This window comes from Macrobrachium nipponense, chromosome 9 (genome assembly GCF_015104395.2).
Source record: "Macrobrachium nipponense isolate FS-2020 chromosome 9, ASM1510439v2, whole genome shotgun sequence".
Taxonomy (NCBI): domain Eukaryota; kingdom Metazoa; phylum Arthropoda; class Malacostraca; order Decapoda; family Palaemonidae; genus Macrobrachium; species Macrobrachium nipponense.
The window spans coordinates 56,559,015-56,580,829 of NC_061110.1; the positions used below are offsets into that span (position 1 = coordinate 56,559,015).

Genomic DNA, 21,815 nt, shown 5'->3' on the forward strand with positions numbered 1-21,815 from the left:
TTTTGGCAGAGAATCCGCACGCGGAGGGAAGGAAAGATTTTTTTTTAAATTCACCATAAATCTAAATATTTTGCTAGAGACTTCCAATTTGTTTCAAGATAAAGATAAATGACTGAATATTACTAGACTGTAAGAGTTTTAGCTTACAATTGCATTTTTCGACCATTTCGGTAGAGTCAAATTTGACCGAACGTGGTTTTTTTTCTATTTATCGTGATTTATATGCAAATATTTCAAAAATGAGAAAAGCTACAAGCTTCAATTATTTTTAGTTGTATTCTACATGAAATTGCACACATTTTCATATATAAAACTTTATGTAACGGCTAATTTAAAATGGTGCAAACATTACCACAATCGCACGTATGATTTTTTCGGAAGAGTTTTACCGCGCGCGGACGTAAAGAAAATGTTATTTTTTTCATAAATTCACCATAAATCAAATATTGTGCTTAGAGACTTCCAATTTGTTGCAAAATGAAGGTAAATGCTTGAATATTACTAGAATATAAGCGTTTTAGCTTACAATTGCGTTTTTCGACCATTTCGGTAGAGTCAAAGTTGACCGAAGGTTGAAATTTTGGCAATTATCGTTATTTATATGAAAATATCTCAAAACTGATAAAAACTACAACCATGGGTTGTTTTTAGTTGTATTGTGCATGAAATTGCACACATTTCCATATATAAAACTTTATATAACGGCTAATTTTAAAATGGTGCAAACATTACCACAATTGCATGTGATATTTTTTTCGGAAGAGTTACCGCGCGGACGAAAGGAAAAAGTTTTTTCATAAATTCACCATAAATCAAAATATTGTGCTAGAGACTTCCAATTAGTTGCAAAATTAAGGTAAATGATTGAATATTAATAGAATATAAGCATTTTAGCTTACAATTGCGTTTTTCAACCATTTCGATAGAGTCAAAGTTGACCGAAGGTTGAAATTTTGGCAATTATCATTATTTATATGAAAATAGCTCAAAACTGATAAAAGCTACAATCATGAGTATTTAATTGTTGTATTCTACATAAAAATACGCACATTTTCATATATAATACTTCATGTAACGGCTAATTTACAATGGTACAAAAATTATGTCAAAGTGACGAAATAATTTCAGAGATGTGTCACAGATACTTTTTGGTGCGGCAAGAAAGAAATTCGCGCTTGCGTGCCTGCGTAACGATTGCAAACAAAACAATACCTTGATCTGTGAACTCCCAGCATCCCCCAAGGCGCGTGATTCAAAAGTTTTAGGCTGGTAGGCCTGTAAGTATTTTTCCGCGAATTTAAAAAAAAAACTTTTGTAAGTCGACGTAAAATACGTCCAGTCGGCACACGGGAGACAAAAATGTCGACATAAAATACGTCCAGTCGGCGTAAGAGGGTTAACTTTACAAAAAACTTAAAATTAAATTTCTCATCTTTTATCTTTTTCTATTTTTACATTTTTTTTTTACTTTTTTATACTTAACGTTTTTTTTTTTTTTTTTTTAAATAAAATTTCAATTTCTTCACCACTTTCAACTTTCTATTTTTTTGTAGTATCACTTGAATCTTCCTGTTTGCTTACTCCTACTAAAGGCCTCTTTAAAAAATAACTATCCAAGGAAGATTGATTCTGCCTGCTTTTCACAATGTTCCTGAAACGACTCAGGAAAACGTCATCAAACTGTGCAAGCATACGGCCTGTGTAAGCCTTTTCGGGGTTCTCATTTCTACAAATGATTGCACCTTATGAAAAGCAGCTAGAGCATCCTTAATTTCTGCTGTTGTCATAGGGTCGTCCTCCTCCTCCTCACCATTGCTAGAGAACTCTTCTTGAACGACGTTATGTTGCATGGCCTCCAACTCCTTCAGGTCATCCGTCGTAGGCTCCTCTTGGTGCTCCTCAAGAAGGATTGATGTCGTCCTCGTTGATGACCAGCCCCATGGACTTGCTGAGTGCAACGATCTCGTCAAGATGTGATTACGAAACAGTTTCAGGATCGTCAACTGTTTCTGAATCTGCATCAGCTTCGCCAACGTCGAATCCCTCGAAGTCTCGGGCAGATACGGCATCAGGCCAGAGTTTCCTCCACAAAGAATTCAAGGTTCGCCTCGAAACCTCATGCCAAGCTTGATCGATGAGTCGGATGCATATCACGATATCGAAATGCTCCTTCCAAAATTCATGCAAGGTGAGGTTTGTGGTATCGGTGATGTCGAAACATCTCTTGAAAAGATGTTTCGTATACAGCTTCTTGAAGTTCGATATCACTTGCTGGTCCATGGGCTGTTAGGAGAGGGGTGGTGTTAGGCGGAAGATAAAGAACCTTGATGAAGGAATACTCCGCTAGGGGCATTGTCCAACACCAGCAGACATTTCAGAGGGAGGTGCTTCTCATCCAAGAATTTCTTCACTGTCGGGCCTAAACACATATTTACCCACCCTGTGAACAAAAGTCTCGTTACCCAGGCTTTCGCATTAGCCCTCCACATCACTGGAAGCTTCTCCTTTAGCACTTTGTGGGCCTTGAAGGCTCGAGGAGTCTCCAAATGATACACAAGTAGGGGGCTTTACCTTGCAATCCCCACTGGCGTTCAAACAAAATGCGAGCGTAATCCTGTCTTTCATAGGCTTACGCCTGGGTAGCTTCTTCTCTTCCTCTGTGATGTATGTCCGACGAGGCATTTTTTTCTAAAAAAGGCCAGTCTCATCACAGTTGAAGACTTGCTGAGAACTGTAGCCCTCGTTGATCGTCATCTCGTCGAACGTCTTAATAAAGGCTTCAGCCGCTTTCGTGTCCGAGCTGGCCGCATCCCCATGCCACACCTCCGAATGGATGCCAGTCCATTTCTGGAATTTTTCAAACAACCCATGAGAAGCCTTGAAGTCTGGGGTTGGCATCGATGTCCCTTCTCCTCCGTCGTCTTAGGCCTGGGCAATCAAATCACCAAAAATAGTACTGGCATTGTGGTAGATTGCCGTCTCGGTTATCATATCGCCAGTGATATCTTTGTCTTTTATCCATACGAGAAGCAGCCTCTCCATCTCATAGTGCACGTGGCTCCTCTTGTTGGGCAAAATAGTCACGCCCTTGGAAGGTGTAACTGCTTGATGGCTTCCTTCTGCTTAGCGTTCACACTCAACCGCATGCCAGCTACATACTTCTTGATAATCTCCATTTTTGTCTCCATAGAAAGCATCCTCTTCTTTCTGTGAACTTCAGCAACTTTCTTGGGACCATGACTATACTGTACATAATTAAGTTATGTAGTATACTAATTAAGTTCTCACAAAACACGATAAAGTACAAAGCGAAATCACTACCACAAATTTATGTTAACAAACGAAAATGTATATGTGAATGAACGAATTTCGCGTGTGTACGATAACGCTGGTGCGACGAAGTGGCTGAAGAACGCCTTTCATAGAGCACGATGGGGGAGATGCTAACCAATAGGAGAGCAGGATCTTATGGTGGTGACTAACATCAGGAGCCAATGGGAGAGCGGGAGGATGGTGGCGAGTCTACTCAGTTGGCAGCGCGCGAGTTTTAAAATTGTTCTCGGCGGTCCGGGCGAATCTCGGGACTTTACAGCAACAACCTTTTGTAACATGAATTATTTTCGTATGCAGAGGCAAAAAATCTTCGTATTTGCTTTCGTAACTTGAATTTTTCGTAAGTTGAGACTTTGGTATGTTGAGGTTCCACTGTAGTTTTGCTTTAATATTAAATTCACAAAGGGTGTTTTTGAGTATAAATACCTGCAAACTGTTTATTGCCTCAAAGTAATTTTTTAATGCTTCATCATTCTTTTAGGCTAAAAGCTAGACAAATTTTGACAATTTTTTCTTAGGCTACTTGCAAGTTGCTGATAGAGTTTTGCCCTGAAAAGTAAATCTTGTATCTTATGACAGGCCAAGCTTTTACATCAGCGTTGTTTACAGGGGTTACACGATTCACAAGACATTGTTAAACAATTGCTTTAAAAATAATTCTTGAATGTTCATCATTCATAGGTTTTTCGTGAGTCGCTGATATTTACGATGATGTTTAAAGGGTATAGGGGATGCGCTTAAGACATTGTTAAACAATTGCCTTAAAAGTAATTCATGAATGTTCATCATTCATAGGCTTCTTGTGAGCAGCCGATATAGTTTTGTCCTAAGAAGTAATTTTTGTATCTTATGCCATTCTTTTAGGCAAAAAATTTTACATCGATGATGTTTACAGGGCATAGGCTACTTGCAATTTCATTGATCAATATTTGCCTTAAAGATACTTTTTGAATATTTTGTCATTCCTTTGGGCCAGAGATTTGCATTTTGTTTGTTTATCAAACCTAGTCTTGCTAAATGTCAGTAAATAACATTACTTTAACCCTTGCATTTTCCTTTGGACAGAATTAAAGTATAAGGGCAGAAAGTAGTAGGAGAATGGCACTTATGGAAGGAGACATTATCGTCAGCTGAGAATCAGCCCCAGTAATTGCTTTGGCAGTATTCTGTGGATAGTATGTACTCGATTTGGCAGTATATTTTAAAGTTTTTCATGTCTCCTGCAGAGATTGTGAATGCTCCTCTCTTCCAGCACCTAGCAGTACCCACTCCAACCTTATGCCAGCTAATGCAATGACTGTTCAATGGCGCACATAGCACCCTCTACCATTTGCTACTAGCTCAACCTAAAAGCATCCAATTGGTGCCAAAAGCTCCGATAAGCATCTATGAGAACCTAAAAGCATCCATGGGCGACATCAATATCTCCTGCGAGTGAAGATCATACAAGAAGAAAGGTAGCAGCTATGATGCTGACAAGTAAGCACTAAAAGACAATTATAAAATGTAAGAAGCTCCATATTTTGAAAATGTACACTCGGCAAGGAAAGTTAAGATACAGTTTCTTCAAATCTTTGGACATATATTGTTCAATAATGCCACACCTGGCAACTCTAGAAGGGGGGCGGAGCTTCAAAATCATAGCGTTTGTTGCTTTCTAGATTTCCAATAACTTTCCACTATAAAGAGTCTGTAGAGGTCCTATAATCATTTATACTTTAATGTAGAAACAGGTTCTGTAGTATTCGTTAATGTTGGTTAGGTAACGTCAGTTCAGGGCAGAATATCGATCATCCTTTTTTAAAACCTACTGTGAAACCTTATAAGTAGTGTTTGACACTAAACTGACATAAAATTTTTATGTAATTAAAGACATATCTTAAACAATGAGAGAGTGTTTTAAAATTTGGGCAGTACTTGTGGAAATCTTGAGGAACAATACAGTAAAGACTGAAATATTTTGATGAGAGAGAGAGAGAGAGAGAGAGAGAGAGAGAGAGAGAGAGAGAGAGAGAGAGAGAGAGAGTCTATCTATAGAGACAATTCATTATATTTACTTTGAGAGATTGAGTGAAAAAAAATTTTCAAATGTGTTTTAAAAGTGGAGAGAGAGAGAGAGAGAGAGAGAGAGAGAGAGCAAAATCTGCTTACATAGGAGCATAGGCCTATTTATAGCTACTTAATTTCATTACATTTTCTTTGGAAGATTGAGTGGAGATATATATATTTTTAAAGTATGTTTTAGAAGTGGAGAGAGAGAGAGAGAGAGAGCAAAATCTGCTTACGTGGGAGCATAGGCCTATTTATAGCTACTTAATTTCATTATACTTTCTTTGGGAGATTGAGTGCAGATATATATTTTTGAAGTATGTTTCAGAAGTGGAGAGAGAGAGAGAGAGAGAGAGAGAGAGAGAGAGAGAGAGAGAGAGAGAGAGAGAGAGAGAGAGAGAGAGAGAGAGAAATTATAGTATTGGTGACGGATTTGTGATAGGGAAAAGCAGAAGAAAGAGTGGTGAGTCGGTGCCAAGATACCTGGGAAGCAGGGCGATATGCTGCCAAGATCGTGCTGCACTATGCTAGATAGAATCTGAAGGACCGTAGTATTCAAGTTAATTCTTCAAGAAATTCATACCCTAATATTGATTTCATTCGACAGTTGCCGTAACATTCAAAAATTGTAAAAAGACGTGGAAAATTTCAACCACAGGCTACGGTCATTCTTGCTCTCTTGATATAGTCTGTAGGCCTACTTTTGAAAATCAGTTTTCATCCACAAATCACGCACGAAAAAAGTGTTTTCAGTAAAAATATTTATTACCACAAATAAACCAATATGTATTGCGCAGACAATTAAAGTTTTATAACGTGCAAAAAATGCTGATGTGTTGGGAGATAATTCAGCCTCGCGGCGAGGTAATGTAGTCGTGTAGGCTAACTGCAAACTGCTTTGTACTGGGAGCTTAGCCAGAAAATCTTTGAGCTGACATGCTACTTTAACCTTGACAATGATTTATTTTTAGACAGTAGCTTTGTAAATAACAACTAGCATTCGATCCATGTCAACGTCAAAGTAATCAAAGTGGAAATCCGTTACATAAGCCACTATCCAGTGACTTGCGCCTTCCCGCTCAAAGTTCTAGGGCTCCTCCTCACATCATAGAAAACGCTCTTGCGGATGCAACTTGATTTGCTCAACCTACCTTAGCCGTCGCAACATTGACTGCCATTGACGCCAGCCAACTTTAATCGCGTTGGAATACAAACATGAGTTTGTAGAAACTAAAATAATTGCATTCACCACTTACGATGATGCAATAATATCCCCGTTCATGAAGGACAATGAGTAAATATTGTCGTTGTGATACATAGTACTACAACCAGAAAATCCCATTCTATCTACCAGATCTCTATGAACGAATTCATCTGAGAAATTCCAATTACTTCAGACATATATCGTGTTTTTAAGTATCTGAACGGTTTTGTTTTGCAGTTTTAACTTATATGATATAATTTGCAGTGTATTTTCATATTCTAGGGTAAAGTGAACAGCCAGGCATGTACAGAATGAACATACTCTTTTTTTTCTCTCCTACTATTAGCCCTATAATTTTATCCACTTGCTTCTGCACCTAGCTCCCTCGCTTTCTTCCCATGCCACTGTCAGTCTTGTGTTTGGGTTAATAGAAATTACCCCTCTAAGTGAGTGTTGTGTAGTGGAGGAGGTGATTATCCAGCCCACCTATTCTCCTGGATCTAAGTCACTGACATATACTCCCCCACACCTGGCAGAAGTCATACTGAACGTCCAAGGGAGACTGGTGGGAATTACCCTGGATAATTGGCCCCTCTGTTGAACCTGTTGCATATTCCCAGGTATCAACAGACAGCGACTGGAAAATGTACTATAGGAGGCAGCTATTCAACCCTTCAGACATCCTAGACTTAAAAGTCCCTGTCATGCTCCCCTTCACCTGGGAGAGACATACTGGAAGTCCGAGGGGGTTTGTCCCCGGGTAGTTGTCCCTCAATCGAGCCTATAATCCAGGTCTCAACAAACAGCCACTAAAAAGGTGTCTTCATGGAGGTGTAGTGGAGGTGGTGGTTATCCGGTCCATAGGACCTCCTAGCCCTATAGTCCCTGTCATACTTCACTTGGGAGGAGACATGCTGGCGGTCCATGGGTGCTAATGGGGTCTACTGAGTAGTCTGCAGCCAATCCCAGGTGACAACAGACAGCCAGTGGAAAGGCATCGTCTCGGATGTGCACAGTCAGTCTTCCCTCTAGTTCAGAGGCTCCCAGCCCTGAACAAGTACACATAATGATAAAGTCAAGGAATCTGTGTGGAAGTGTACTAGAGGAGGCAGCTATTCAGCCCTTCAGACATCCTAGACTTAAAAGTCCCTGTCATACTCCCCTTCACCTGGGGGAGACATACTGGAAGTCCGAGGGGGTTTGTCCCCGGGTAGTTGTCCCTCAAACGAGCCTATAATCCAGGTCTCAACACACAGCCACTGAAAAGGTGTCTTCACGGAGGTATAGTGGAGGTGGCGGTTATCCGGTCCAAAGGACCTTCTAGCCCTATAGTCCCTGTCATACTCCGCTTGGGAGGAGACATGCTGGCGGTCCATGGGTGCCAATGAGGTCTACTGAAGAGTCTGCCCTTTAGTCGCACTTATAGCCAATCCCAGGTGACAATAGACAGCCAGTGGAAAGGCATCGTCTCGGATGTGCACAATCAGTCTTCCCTCTAGTTCAGAGGCTCCCAGCCCTGAACAAGGACACACAATGATAAAGTCAAGGAATCTGTGTTTTCTTGCAGTTTTTGGGACAACCTGGAACAGTTTTCTCCAGAATATTCATAAGTGGAACATCAAGTGATACTTGCCCAAATGTTTTTATTCAGTTTCCAGGGATAAGCACTAAATAGTGCCAGTAAGGGCAACAGTAACCAAACTTCCACTGGCTCCCGAGCGGCTGAGCACCTACTGGTGCCAAATTGCTCAGTGGCTCCCGAGCACTCTCTTCCTCCCAAGTACTCTCTTGTTCCCAAGCCTTAGTGGTTGCCGAGCACCCAGATGCCCCTGAGCACCTAGTAGTTCCCAAATGTCCAGTAGCTCCCCAGTGCCCATTTGCACTCGTGCTTATAGAGTTTTACAAACAATTAGTCATACGTCTATTCTGCCTTGGCACAAGTGCCAGAGTTTATGGCACTAACTCCCTCGCAAGCTCCTGCTTCAAGTTTGGATCCGTCACTAGATTCCGCCACTCTGACCTTTGTGGTCAAGGATTTTTGAGGAGTCTGAATTTTTGTTGGGAGCAGAGAGGACATGTTTTTTGCTGTTTCTCCCTCTAGTACATACAGTGGTACCTTGAGATACGAAATTAATCCATTCCGAGGAGGCCTTCGTATCATGAGCTTTTCGTATCTTGGACCGCATTTTACATGTAAAATGGCTAATCCGTTCCAAGCCCGCCAAAATCACCCCAGTAAATTTCATAATAAAGCTAAATTGACCTATAAACAATGAAATACTACAACAATTTGGACCATTCAATACCTAACTTAATATGTACTGCTAATATACCTGTAAATAAAGTGTACTAGTGTACATGGTATACAAGAAATACTGTACGTACATACGTACGTATCTAGTAAAATGTGGAAGCTTACCTTTCAAGTGAGGCTATCTCCGAAAGTGGTGGCAGAGGAGGAGGACAAATGGCAGATACGTACGCTTAACTTTACGAAACACATTAAAAAAATGTACGGAAAACAAACTAAACTTTACGAAACACATTAACAAAACTGTAACACTTAACTTTACAAAAAACTTAAAATTAAATTTTTTTTTTCTTTTTTTGATTTTTATATTTTTTTTTACTTTTCTATACTTTACTTTCCCCCCAACCCCAATTTCAACTTTTTCACCACTTTCAACTTTCTGTTTTTTAGTATCACTTGGTTCTTCCTTTTTGCTTAGTACTACTCCTACTAATGGCCTCTAAAAAATAACTATCCAAGGAAGATTGCTTCTGCCTACTTTTGACAATATTCCTGAGACGACTCAGGCAAACGTCATCAAACTGTGCAAGCATACGACCTGTGTAAGCCTTTTCGGGGTGTCTCTTTTCTACAAATGATTGCACCTTATGAAAAGCAGGTAGAGCATCTTTAATTTCTGCCGTTGTCATAGTCGTCGTCCTCCTCCTCCTCCTCGCCGCTGCTAGAGAACTCCTCTTGAACGACTTTGTTGCATGGCTTCCAACTACTTCTGGTCATCCGTCGTAAGCTCCTCTTGGTGCTCCTCGAAAAGGTCATTGATGTTGCCCTTGTCGTCGACCAGCCCCATGGACTTGCTCAGTGCAATGATCTCGTCAAGATCTGGTTGCAAAACAGTTTCAGGATCGTCAACTGTTCCTGAATCTGCAGCACCAGCTTCGTCCACGTCGAATACCTCAAAGTCTCGGGCGGATACGGCATCAGGCCAGAGTTTCCTCCACAAAGAATTCAAGGTTCGCCTCGAAACCTCCTGCCAAGCTTGGTCGATGAGTTGGATGCATATGACGATGTCAAAATGCTTCTTCCAAAATTCACGCAAGGTGAGGTTTGTGGTATCGGTGATGTCGAAACATCTCTTGAAAAGATGTTTCGTATACAGCTTCTTGAAGTTTGATATCACTTGCTGGTCCATGGGCTGGAGGACAGGGGTGGTGCTAGGCAGAAGATAAAGAACCTTGATGAAGGAATACTCCGCTAGGATATCTTCCTCGAGGCCAGGAGGGTGGGCAGGGGCATTGTCCAACAACAGCAGACATTTAAGAGGGAGGCGCTTCTCTTCCAAGAATTTCTTCACAGTCGGGCCGAAACACAGATTTACCCACTCCGTGAACAAAAGCCTCGTTACCCAGGCTTTCGCATTAGCCCTCCACATCACTGGAAGCTTCTCCTTAAGCACTTTATGAGCCTTGAAGGCTCGAGGAGTCTCCAAATGATACACAAGTAGGGCTTTACCTTGCAATCCCCACTGGCGTTTGAACAAAGTGCGAGTGTAAGCCTCTTTCATAAGCTTATGCCTGGGTAGCTTCTTCTCTTCCTCCGTGATGTACGTCCGACGAGGCCTTTTTTTTCAAAAAAAGGTCAGTCTCATCACAGTTGAAAACTTGCTGAGAACTGTAGTCTTCGTTGATCATCATCTCGTTGAACGTCTTTTTAAAGAGTTCGGCCGCTTTTGTGTCCAAGCTGGCCGCCTCCCCATGCCCCCCACCAAATGGATGCCAGTCCGTTTACGGAATTTCTTGAACCACCCATGCGAAGCCTTAAGTCTGGGGTTGGCGTTGATGTCCCTTCTCCTCCGTTGTCTTCAGCCTGGGCAATCAAATCGCCGAAAATAGCACTGGCCTTGTGGCAGATTGCCGTCTCCGTTATCGTATCGCCAGCGATTTCTTTGTCTTTTATCCAGACAAGAAGCAGCCTTCCATTTCATCCTGCACGTGGCTCCTCTTGCTGGACAAAATAGTGACGCCCTTGGAAGGCGTAGCTGCTTTGATGACATCCTTCTGCTTAAGGATGGTGCCTATTGTCGACGGATTTTGGCCGAATTCCTTGGCGATCACACTCAATCACATACCAGCTTCATACTTCTTGATAATCTCCATCTTCGTTTCCAAAGAGAGCATCCTCTTCTTTCCGTGAATTTCAAGTTAGTTGGGACCCATGACTACATATAATATACTGTACGTAATTATGTTATGTAGTATGTATACGTATGTAGTAAAGTTCTCACACAACACGATAAAGTATACTACACCGAAATCACTAACGAATTTACGTTAATAAACGAAATTGTTAGAACGAACGAATACCTTGTGCGTACGATACCGATGATGCCGTGAAGTGGGCGAATGAGCATGCCGCTATGTAGATGCATCATGGGAGGGATGCTGACCAATAGGAGAGAAGGATCTCATGGCGGTGACTAACATCAGGAACCAATGGGAGAGCAGGAGGATGGTGGCCAGTCTACTCAGTTGGTGGCGCGCGAGTTTCAAAATTGTAATCGGTGGTCTGGGCGAATCTCAGACTTTACAGCAACAACCTTTCGTATCTTGAGCAATTTTCGTATGTAGAGCCATAAAATTTTTCATATTTGCTTTCGTATCTCAAGTTTTTCTTAAGTTGAGCCTTTCGTATCTCGAGGTACCACTGTACTTTGACACATCTATCCTTACCGAAGATTTCATCCAGTCTCTGATTTGTCTTTACTGGAACCAGGAACAAGTCATCACCTAGGTTTGTCCACCATTGCTATCTGGTGCGGACAAGGATATTGGATTGACTGCTCTTGTCCTTGGCTTTGGAAGAAATAGTTAAGGTATTATCACCTTTTTACTTTCAGCTCTTGACGATAAGCTCCCAGCACCTGCTCACATGCTTTAGTTTCTCTGTTTAAAGGATTTTGTGGCTCTTATGGATGCTTTCCAGATCCTCCTTTCCTCTATGAACAGTCCCGCTTAGTCTTCGGTCTACACAAGCTGTCATCAAGTCTTCAGGATACCCACATGTCTGTGAGACTCTCAGAGGACACAGATCGACATCTTTCAGACTCCATCTGTGAAGGGTATCAAACTATGCTTAATCAAGTGTCTATGCGCACAGGGGCCCAGTTTTGATGACCTTATCTTGTCTTAGGCGTGTCCAAGGGAGGAAGGGATCTGGTCTCCTAGAACCTGGATGCATTTCAATGTCCTTTGCTTGTTCCCCTGAGTTCCTCTTCTCGATTTCTTTACTTGGAAGACACCATTCCAAGTAGCCTCTGGCTTCACCTAGGACATATAGTGAGATCCAGACTCCTCTTTAGCTTTCAGGAACGTGTTCCTTCCGTTCTGCATCGTCCTACTGGAAGTGTAAACATCCTCTACGTTTCACTTTCTAAAGAGTGAAACCAGAACTCCTAGCTCTCCTGGCATCTAACTTCGTCTGGAACCTGCTATAAAAGTTTGGCTCCCAGTGATAGGGCTTTACAGCACCTTGAACTTCTAGCTCTTCTGACACCCAGTCCACCATGCGACAGCTACAGTCTGGTGTAAGCTACTGCCTGACACCAACTATAGAACCACGAGCTTCGAGCTTGTTTGGAATCCAGCTCACCTAGAGCCCTACTCTTTTGATGCCGGTTACAGCCTGGTGCCATTTCTTGCTCTGAGCTGCTGCTAGCTCCCCAGTCGCGAGCCCATAGCTCAAGTGGCATACAGCACTTCTGGCACCAGCTATAGCCTAACAACAGATTGTCCTCCACTCTTCCAAAGTACTCTCCAGCTCTGTGGGAGAATAGGGAGGTCTCTGTCCATTTGGAGTTTTCAGAGGACCATCCTTCACACCATCCACTGACTAAAACGTATGACACTTACAAACTTTTACCTTGGGGCACACTCAAAAGTTGGAGAGCAGTTTTCTTTCTAAGTAAAGCTGAGGAGGTTGAGGGTAACTTCTACCCCTTTAGCTTACACATATTTTTTGCCTTGTACATCCATTCTGCCTATTAACTACTGAGAATGTAATTGTTCTTCGTTTCTCGATTTTATGGAAGTTAAAAAGAGTATTCAGACCATTTCTATTGACCGACATGGTATAGAGGAAGGAAGCATAGGAATTTTTCCTATTATCACTTCATCTTTTATTAAGGTGTTGGGTTTTGCAGAGCCAGTGGGTACAATGCACCTAAAGCACCCACTAATCTTCATGGATGGGTTGTGGTTTTATCTCAGTGTAGGTGACAATATTGCATGATTGTTTTAACTTAGTGCTGCGCCCAGGGCAAGGGCAGGCACCTATCAAGCTTTACCAGTATTCAGACATGAACCTTTGCTGTAAAGCTCCCACATATGTAGTAAGTGACACTTGGCTATACCACCACACCACTACAGGTTAAGATGAGCGCCAACTAGAGGCAGTATTCCAGTAGCTCTCCTAACTGATAAGGGATGACAAGCATTGTATTCAGTTCTAGCAGCTTTTATATTTAAATTTATTACACAACTTAATATTTTGGAGTAATATATGTCCATGTCTCCCACCTCCTGTCAATGTGGGATTCAGCTATGTAATTGCTTGCTAAGTTACTTATATAAAAATGATATTTTTATAATAAAATTAAATTTTATATAGTATACTTCTCAAGTAATTACAAAAATGGAGCCCACCCTCCTCACCGCTAATGGACAAAAGGCATGAATAAACAGAGCTTTCTAATTACAGTCGTTCCTATTCTCATACTAGACGGTGGAACTAGTCACCCGCACAGTGGTTTGAAGCGTTACTCGTAAAATTTTGAATTCAAGTTACCATATATGTGGAACTTATAGCTATGTAACTATTTGGTAAGTATATATAAAATTTCATTTTATTATAATGTCACATTTGTAGCCACTGTGAATCCTCCAACCCACCCACTCTCGCTGATGAAAAGGCATAGGATTTGGGTGAATAATTATCCTGCATAGACCTGAAAATGAATAATGCAAGCAGGTCTGGTGTGAGGTGCATGATTGACAATAATGTCTGGCCTGCAGCATGCTGATGAATCATCTGCAATTTACGAATAGGAATGGAACCTAGGCAGCCACTGTAGACAAGAGAAAGAGTCCTCTTGTCATGAGTCCTTTCTGTACTCTGTCAGTGTCAACGTGCACTATATTGGCCAAGACCAACCAGAAGAGAATTCTTTGAAATTGGATGGTCTATCTTACGGAGCCCTTCTAGGGACCATGAGAGTAACAGCTACCCAAAATAGGTTTTCCCTACGTCAACAACTGTCTTTTGTTCAAACCCAGAAATTTCCATAACCTGGCAGGGCCTAGGATATATTAATCTGGATATGGGAGAAATTACTATAGTATATAACACAAGTCATATAGGGTTACTTAAGTGATCCTACAGATGCTAATCTTCAATAACACTAGACAAAATTATAGCTTTCTATGAGTGGTACCATCTGTTTTGAACTGGGGTAAGAATTAGCTGGTAAGCAAGACTTAATTAATGTGAGCACGAGAGAGGTCTCTGAAATACTAAACCTGACCTCAAAACTTATTACTATGTGAAAAAAATTAAATTTTTAATGACACAAACTAAGCATGAAAAAAAACTACAATGATAAGAAATACTTAATGTAATAACTGCAGAAATAAGGCAAAAAACACAGACAGTCATAATAAACCCTATGGTAATAACTTTAGAATTAGATAATTATGCAAGGCAGATTAGGTGATCTTCTATTAAAATGACATTAGAAAACTGCAAACAAACTAATAAATCTAGAGAAGTTACGCTCAATGACTAACAAACATTCACTAAGCCACTATCCTAGTAATAATAAGTTTAAATACCTACCCCATGAACGAAAAGGCAGTTTCCACAAAGCTTCAAAATCACAAAAAATTACAGTGCCTGTGCACTAATCATTAAATAAGGAAAAGGAATGGGGAAATTACTTAAGGAAAAGCGGGACATAGTCAAATCCTGGGAGCAAAGGTAAAATGTTTGTTCAGTCTGGCAGACAAACCTGGTACGGTAGTACCTCAGACTTCGAACTTAATCCATTCTAGAAGGCTGTTTGAAGTATGATTTGTTCAAAATATGAAAAAAATATCCCCATAAGAAATAAAGGGAAGCAGGATAATTTGTTCCAGCCAACCCAAAATGTCTCCATTTTCACATTCTTTCTATTATTAATGTGTTCAAAAGTTAAATTAAGAGTGTAAAGTAATGAAACAGTACGTTATATATATTAAAATTTTCTAAATTTAATTTTTTCTGTGTACGATTCACAAACTGTTTGGTGAAAATGGCGCCTTTGGGGAGACAAATCAGTTGCAGTATGCTAAAGTTCATAAAAGTTCATAACAGAGAGAGAGAGAGAGAGAGAGAGAGAGAGAGAGAGAGAGAGAGAGAGAGAGAGAGAGAGATTTTACACTTGGATCTCAAGTGCACGAATGAGATTAATTATGCCACAACTACATAGAAAGAGAGAACCTTACTTACAGACCTTACATCTTGTTCGGTTGCCCCAGGTCCTCAGTGTTTGAGGCACCTCTAATGTCTAACCAGAGAGTTGCTAGTACATCTTCCGGTATATTTTGCATCTTCCAATCTTGGATGGTCTGGGATGCAGTTTAGATTTTATTTTCGAGCTTTATTCTTAACACATCTACGCTCACTCCTGATATAACCTTCCTCAGATGAGCTGGCAACGCATTGAATAGACGCTTGCATTATCGATGCTGGTGCGTAGTGGATTAATGTCCTGTGTGCTTTCCTTATTTTCCCTGGTATATTTTTGGGCACTATTAATCTACCTCTGCTTGCTCTTTTTCTGATATTTTTTTAGTTCCATGATTTTCTGCTATTCCTTCTATCTGTTTCCATGCCTGAATTATCATGTAGCGTTCTCTTTCTCCTTTCAGACTATATAATTTTTAAGAATTTGTAGTCTTTCCCAGTAGTCTAGGTCCTTAAATTCTTCTATTTCTAGCTGTAAAGGACTTTGTACACTCTCGTAATTTGTGCAATATCCTTTTGATAGTGTGGGTACCATATCATATTGCAATATTCAAGTGGACTACGAACATATGTTTTATAAAAGCATAATCATGTGTTCAGCTTTTCCTTGTTTTGAAGTGCCGTAACAACATTCCCATCTTTTTGCTTTACATTTTGCCAACAGAGTTGCTATTTGATCATTGCATAACATGTTCCTATTCATCATCACACCAAGGTCTTTAACTGCTTCCTTATTTTGTGATGGTCTCATTATTAGGTCTTCCCTTATATGCATAAGCTTTTCTTTCTCTGTCTCCATAATTTGATTCATTTCAAATTTATCAGAGTTAAATACCATCCTATTTACCTCTGCCCAATCATATACTTTGTTAAGGTCTCTTGTAGAGCGTTCCTATCTTCATCAAACAAAGTAATTTCTCTACTTATTCTTGTCTCTGCGAAACACTCACTACCGAATCCTTAACATTATTGTCTATGTCTTTTTCAATCATAATAAAAAAACAAAAGTATTGCAGCTAACACCGTACCTTGCGGCACACCGGATATTACCGTTGCTTCATCCGATTTCTCGTCGTTTGCAATAACTATCTGTTTTCTGTTGTGTAAAAATTTCTTCTTTTTAACCATCTTCCTACTTTATCCACGATATTTGTGTTTTCTAATTTTCTTCGCTACTATAGTATGGTCTACTTTAAATCAAAAGCTTTTGCAAAGTCTAAATAAACCACATCTGTTTTTCATTTCCGCTTTTTCATATTTTTGAATATGTTTTCACGGTGGACTAACAGTTGGGTTTGTGTACTTTCCGGTACGAAACCAATGTTGTCCTTTTTATTAAACAAATTTTATTTTTTATTAATGTTTCATATATTTTTTCTTCATTACCCTTTCTACCACTTTCATTATATGTGATGTTACTCACAGGCTATAATTACTTGCCTCTAGTCTTGATCCACTTTTTTGAAAGTAGGGGTAATATACGCTAATTTGTGCTCCATCATATATCTTTGCTGTATCTACACTTTGTTTCTTAATAATATTGCAAGTGGCTTTGCGATAGAATGAACTACTTTCTTTAAACAAAATAGCAGGAAATTCCCATCAGGCCCTGCAGCAGCTCCATTTTTAATTTTCATTATAGCCTGCACAATATCAGCTTCATTAAATATCTATGTCAGCTAAATAATTCACTATTTTCATCCCTACTTCTATACTCATTATCTTCATTATCTATTCTAGGGTGAATTCTCTCTTTATATCGTTCTGCCAGTATGTTTGCAAATTTCCTTTTTTCATTCGTTAATCTCCCTTCAATTCTCAGAGGGCCTATTTTCTATTCTTCTTTTATTCATCTTTCTTTCGGCATATGAGTATAATAGTTTGGGGTTTTGCTTTGATATTTAATAGGGTTTTTTCTTCCAAGTCCCGTTTTTTCATTTTCTTTTTGATTGTATAATCTTTTTTTCTGCATTTTCTATCTTACTTTTTAAGTTCTATAACTTTCCATGCATTTTTTTCTTTTGCAAGACCTTTTTTCCACTTTTTCTGATTTTTCTGGAACAAAGATTCTTCTGTCTCTTGGTAATGCATGAATGATGTTTACTTTTCTTCTTCGGTATATTTTATTTTCCACTATTCTATCTCAATATTTTCTTTATAATATCTCCGTATTTACCTTATGTCATCACTTACGAAAAATGTTTATCCCAATCTTTGTTTAATTCTTCATTAATTTCTGACCATTTTATATTTTTACTGTAGAAGTTGTATTTTCCATATCCCTTCCACTTTTTCATTTCTTGCTTATCTCTATTTTTCAACTTGCTTTGGAATGAAACTGAATTCTATGAGGAGCCAGAGAGAGAGAGAGAGAGAGAGAAGAGAGAGAGAGAGAGAGAGAGAGAGAGAGTTTCAGAGAGAGAGAGAGAGTTTTTACACTGGATTCTTAAAGTCAACGAAAAGAAATTTTAATTATACCACAATACATCAACTTATTGTTGGCAAACAGCAAACTTTTAAAACAAAAATGAGGATTTTGCAAACAAGTAATAAGTCAAGAATGCAAGAAAAAGAAAGAGATAAAATAACTTTTCACAAGGAAGTCTTTTAAACAAACAATCGAAGGCATGTAGAACCTGGAAGCAGCGCCAGTTTATTTATTACAGAGCTTAGTTACTTCTACAGTAGTAAAAAATCGTAAAAAGCAATTGTCACTAGACAGGTATTTTATCGTAACAAAACTAAAAGTGATTTGGGCAGATAAGAGTGTAAGTGAAAGAAATAGGTGAATAATCATCCCAGCCCACCTGATAAGTCAGTGGGGAGCAGAGCCCTTCTTCCCTCTCCTCTCCTCTCCTCTCTCTCTTTATCGTCTCACTCAGCGCACCAAACACTGACTTGCGCAAGCTTTCTTTTTCTTTTTTTTTTCCTATATTGCATTTAATAGTTTTCATGTTTTTTCATTATGTTAAATTTATTGTGAAATATTTAATTTTCATATGAATTGGTACTGCTTTTTATGTACATACTATAGTAAAAGACTTTACTGTATCTTCTCTCCTCAACAATACCATGACACATGATAACTTAAAATCATTCATTCATTATTCATCAAAAATATAAATGCCCCTCCCTCTATCTCAAGTTAGCTGTGTATCACCACAATGATGAATGATTTTGTTAATCATTTATGCTAAATTTTATTGTGACTAGCTCTGTTTAATTTACTATTTTTCTAATATTGTTCAACTAGACCGTCTCACTCAGCGCACCGAACACTGGCTCAGTTAAGACTTTTTTCTCTCTTTTTTTTTGGTGCTGTATTTGACTGTTTTCATATTTTATCATTACATTGAATTTATTGAGAAATTCCCTTTTTCATGTGAATTGTTATTGCTTTTACATACAAACTAATATTTTAACTCTCTCCTCTCCTTCTCTCCTCAACATATCAGGCTCCCCCATTCAGTCTCAAGTCAGCTGGGCATGACATCACCACGGTTTCCTACGATTTTATATATCTTTTATGCTAAATGCTATATTGAAAGTTAAATTTTATATTAAGTGCTTTATACTTTTATTTATTTTGTCAAATATGGTTATCATTAAACTATACATTGTAAATGAAAAAAGAAATTTAGCACAGTTTAACTTGTAAGACCTGGTAGGCCATTGAATGTAAATATAAACTAGATAATCAGTTAGTTCGAAGTATGAGCATTTGTTTGACAAATGATACAAAACTTTCTAAAATATTTTGTTTGAAAAACAGAAAGTTTGACATAAGAACCATTCAACAAACGAGGTACCACTGTATAACTTTTTGCTTTTCAGCTCAGATGTGCAAATAACCTAGCTGGATTCTTCTTTTGAGTTTCTTGAAAGGATGCTGAAATATCTAAAGTGATTGTAAAGTGAAAAACTAATACAAATAGTGTAAATGAAAAAAAAATTTCCTGTAACATACCATGAGGATGACTGTGAGGGTACAGTGGGCGTGGACGCTGACCTATACCTGAGGGCTGGATCAGGCTTAAAGCTTGCTCCTCTTGACTGAGTGCTGCTGCTACAACACGGACAACATCTTCATCTCCCTAATTTAGTCATAAAAATACACATGGCAACTAAGTTTAAGATCATTTACAAATTTTCATACATCTTTGTACTATACATGGCAATACAGTAATATTAGGTATATCAAACTCTATCAAAATTTAGTACATTCTCTACCATTATCTAATGAATGTTTGAATTTTATTACATTAATTTGGAATTGAATTCTAATATATATAATATATATATATAGATATAGATATTTATAGATATATATATATATATATATATATATCTATATATATATATATATAAATTAAATAAATGCCAAAATATAGAGAGAAAATACTATATTTCAGAGACTTTTCTCTCTCTTAATGTAGATGAATGAGGAAAGTTACTGAAAAGGTGGTATTTATACCAAGAGATCCATCCACATTTAACCCAATTTAGGTCACTTCCACTGATGAGCCTTCTTTAATCCTCTTAAGCGTTAGTTGAATGAAAACTTTATCAATGACATCTGAATCCCATGCGCCCTTTGAGATATTCATTACCTGTCTCTGTTTAATCAAGGCCAATTCTATCATCTGACTCTTGTATTGACAGTTGCTGCTATAAATTATATATGACAAATTCCAGTTTATTCTGTGGTTAAGTCATTTACATGGTTGAAAATAGCCGAGTTCTGTTGTCCATACCTAACTGACCGTTCATGTTGTATCAATCTCTGGGGAAGTGGTTTTCCTGTAAAACCAATGTAAGATTGGTCACAGTCCAGGCATGGGATTTTGTAAATGCCTGTGTCCTTCGGGCATGTCTTTTGTTGGACGTTAATCAGGGATTTGGATTTGGCTAGGGTGTTTGGGTAAGTAAATGTTAAAGGGTTAGATTTTCTGAGAGTCTGGGTCACCATCTTCATACTGTCCAGGTGTGGAATTTTTATTTGATTGTTGGGTGTCTCTCTGGTCTTGTCTTGAGGGAGTCAGTAGAAAATTGTGTTTGCTTTGTGAATTGCTTTTTCAGTTATATGGTCAGGATACCTTAAAGGGGAGACCTGCTTACGAATTTGTCAAAATTCTTTTTCCAGAAAAAATGGGGAACAAATTCGTAAGGCTCTTAAGAATAGGTTGCTGGGGCTATGCCTATCTTGATAGGAATGTTGTGATAGCTAAAGTAGTGAATGTATGAAAGTGAGAACGTTGGTTTTCTATATATGGTAAATTTGTACTCTGTTGTGCCTCTAATTATTAAAACATCAAGAAAACATTCAACTTTAAATTTGATGCTGGGCACTAATGCATTTAATTTTGAAAGGAATTAATTGATATTGCCCCATCTATTATCTCAAAATGTTACACTATCATCTATATATCTCATCCACAGCAAGTTTTTTGGGTTTTACTGCATTTAATACTTTAGTTTCAAAGTATTCCATGTATAGATTGGCTAAAAAAGGACTTAAAGGACACCCAACAATAAAATTAAAATCCCACACCTGGACAGGGTTTAGACAGTGACCCAGACTCTTAGAAAATCTAACCCTTTTGCATTTACTTACCCAAACACCCTAGCCAAATCCAAATCCCTGATTAACGTCAAACAACATGCCTCAAGGACACACAGGCGTTTACAAAAACCCATGCCTGGACTGTGACCAATCTTACATTGGTTTTGCAGGGAAATCACTTCCCCAGAGATTAATACAACATAAACGGTCAGTAGGTTTGGACAACAGAACTCAGCTATTTTCAACCATATAAATGAACATAACCACAGAATAAACTGGAATTTGTCATGTATAATTAATAGCAGCAACTGTTAGTACAAGAGTCAGATGATAGAATCGGCCTTGATGAAACAGAGACAGGTAACAACATCTCAAAGGGCACATGAGATTCAGATGTCATTGATAAAGTTTTCATTCAACCAATGCTTAAGAGGATTAAAGGATTATCAGTGGGAGTGACCTAAATTGGCTTAAATGTGGATGGATCTCTTGGTATAAATAACACCTTTTCTGTAACTTTTCTCATTCACCTACCTGGAGAGAGAGACAACAGTCTCTGAAATATAGTATTTTCTCTATATTTTGGCATTATTATGGGCTCCTTTTATTATTATTATTATTATTATTATTATTATTATTATTATTATGTATATATATATACATGTCATATCACATAACCGTGATTCACGTACATACATCAAGTTACAGATGTTCTTTAATATCTAATTTCCTCTACCTTGGAATTACGTAATATATTTTCACATATGTTAACCGAAGAGGAATTCTTTAGTCGATAAGAAATTTGTCGGCTTACGGGCGCGAACCATAGAATCCAACAAATTCAGAATGCACAGTGAAGC

General features: G+C 38.7%; 1 protein-coding gene across 1 annotated transcript in view; it reads right to left on the bottom strand.

The window, feature by feature from the left end:
• LOC135218331 (3'-5' RNA helicase YTHDC2-like) overlaps positions 1-21,815 on the bottom strand; it is a 789,914-nt gene that overhangs the window by 125,618 nt on the left and 642,481 nt on the right. The window contains 1 exon segment of the mRNA XM_064254560.1: positions 19,360-19,486. Coding sequence (XP_064110630.1) covers positions 19,360-19,486 — 127 coding nt within the window.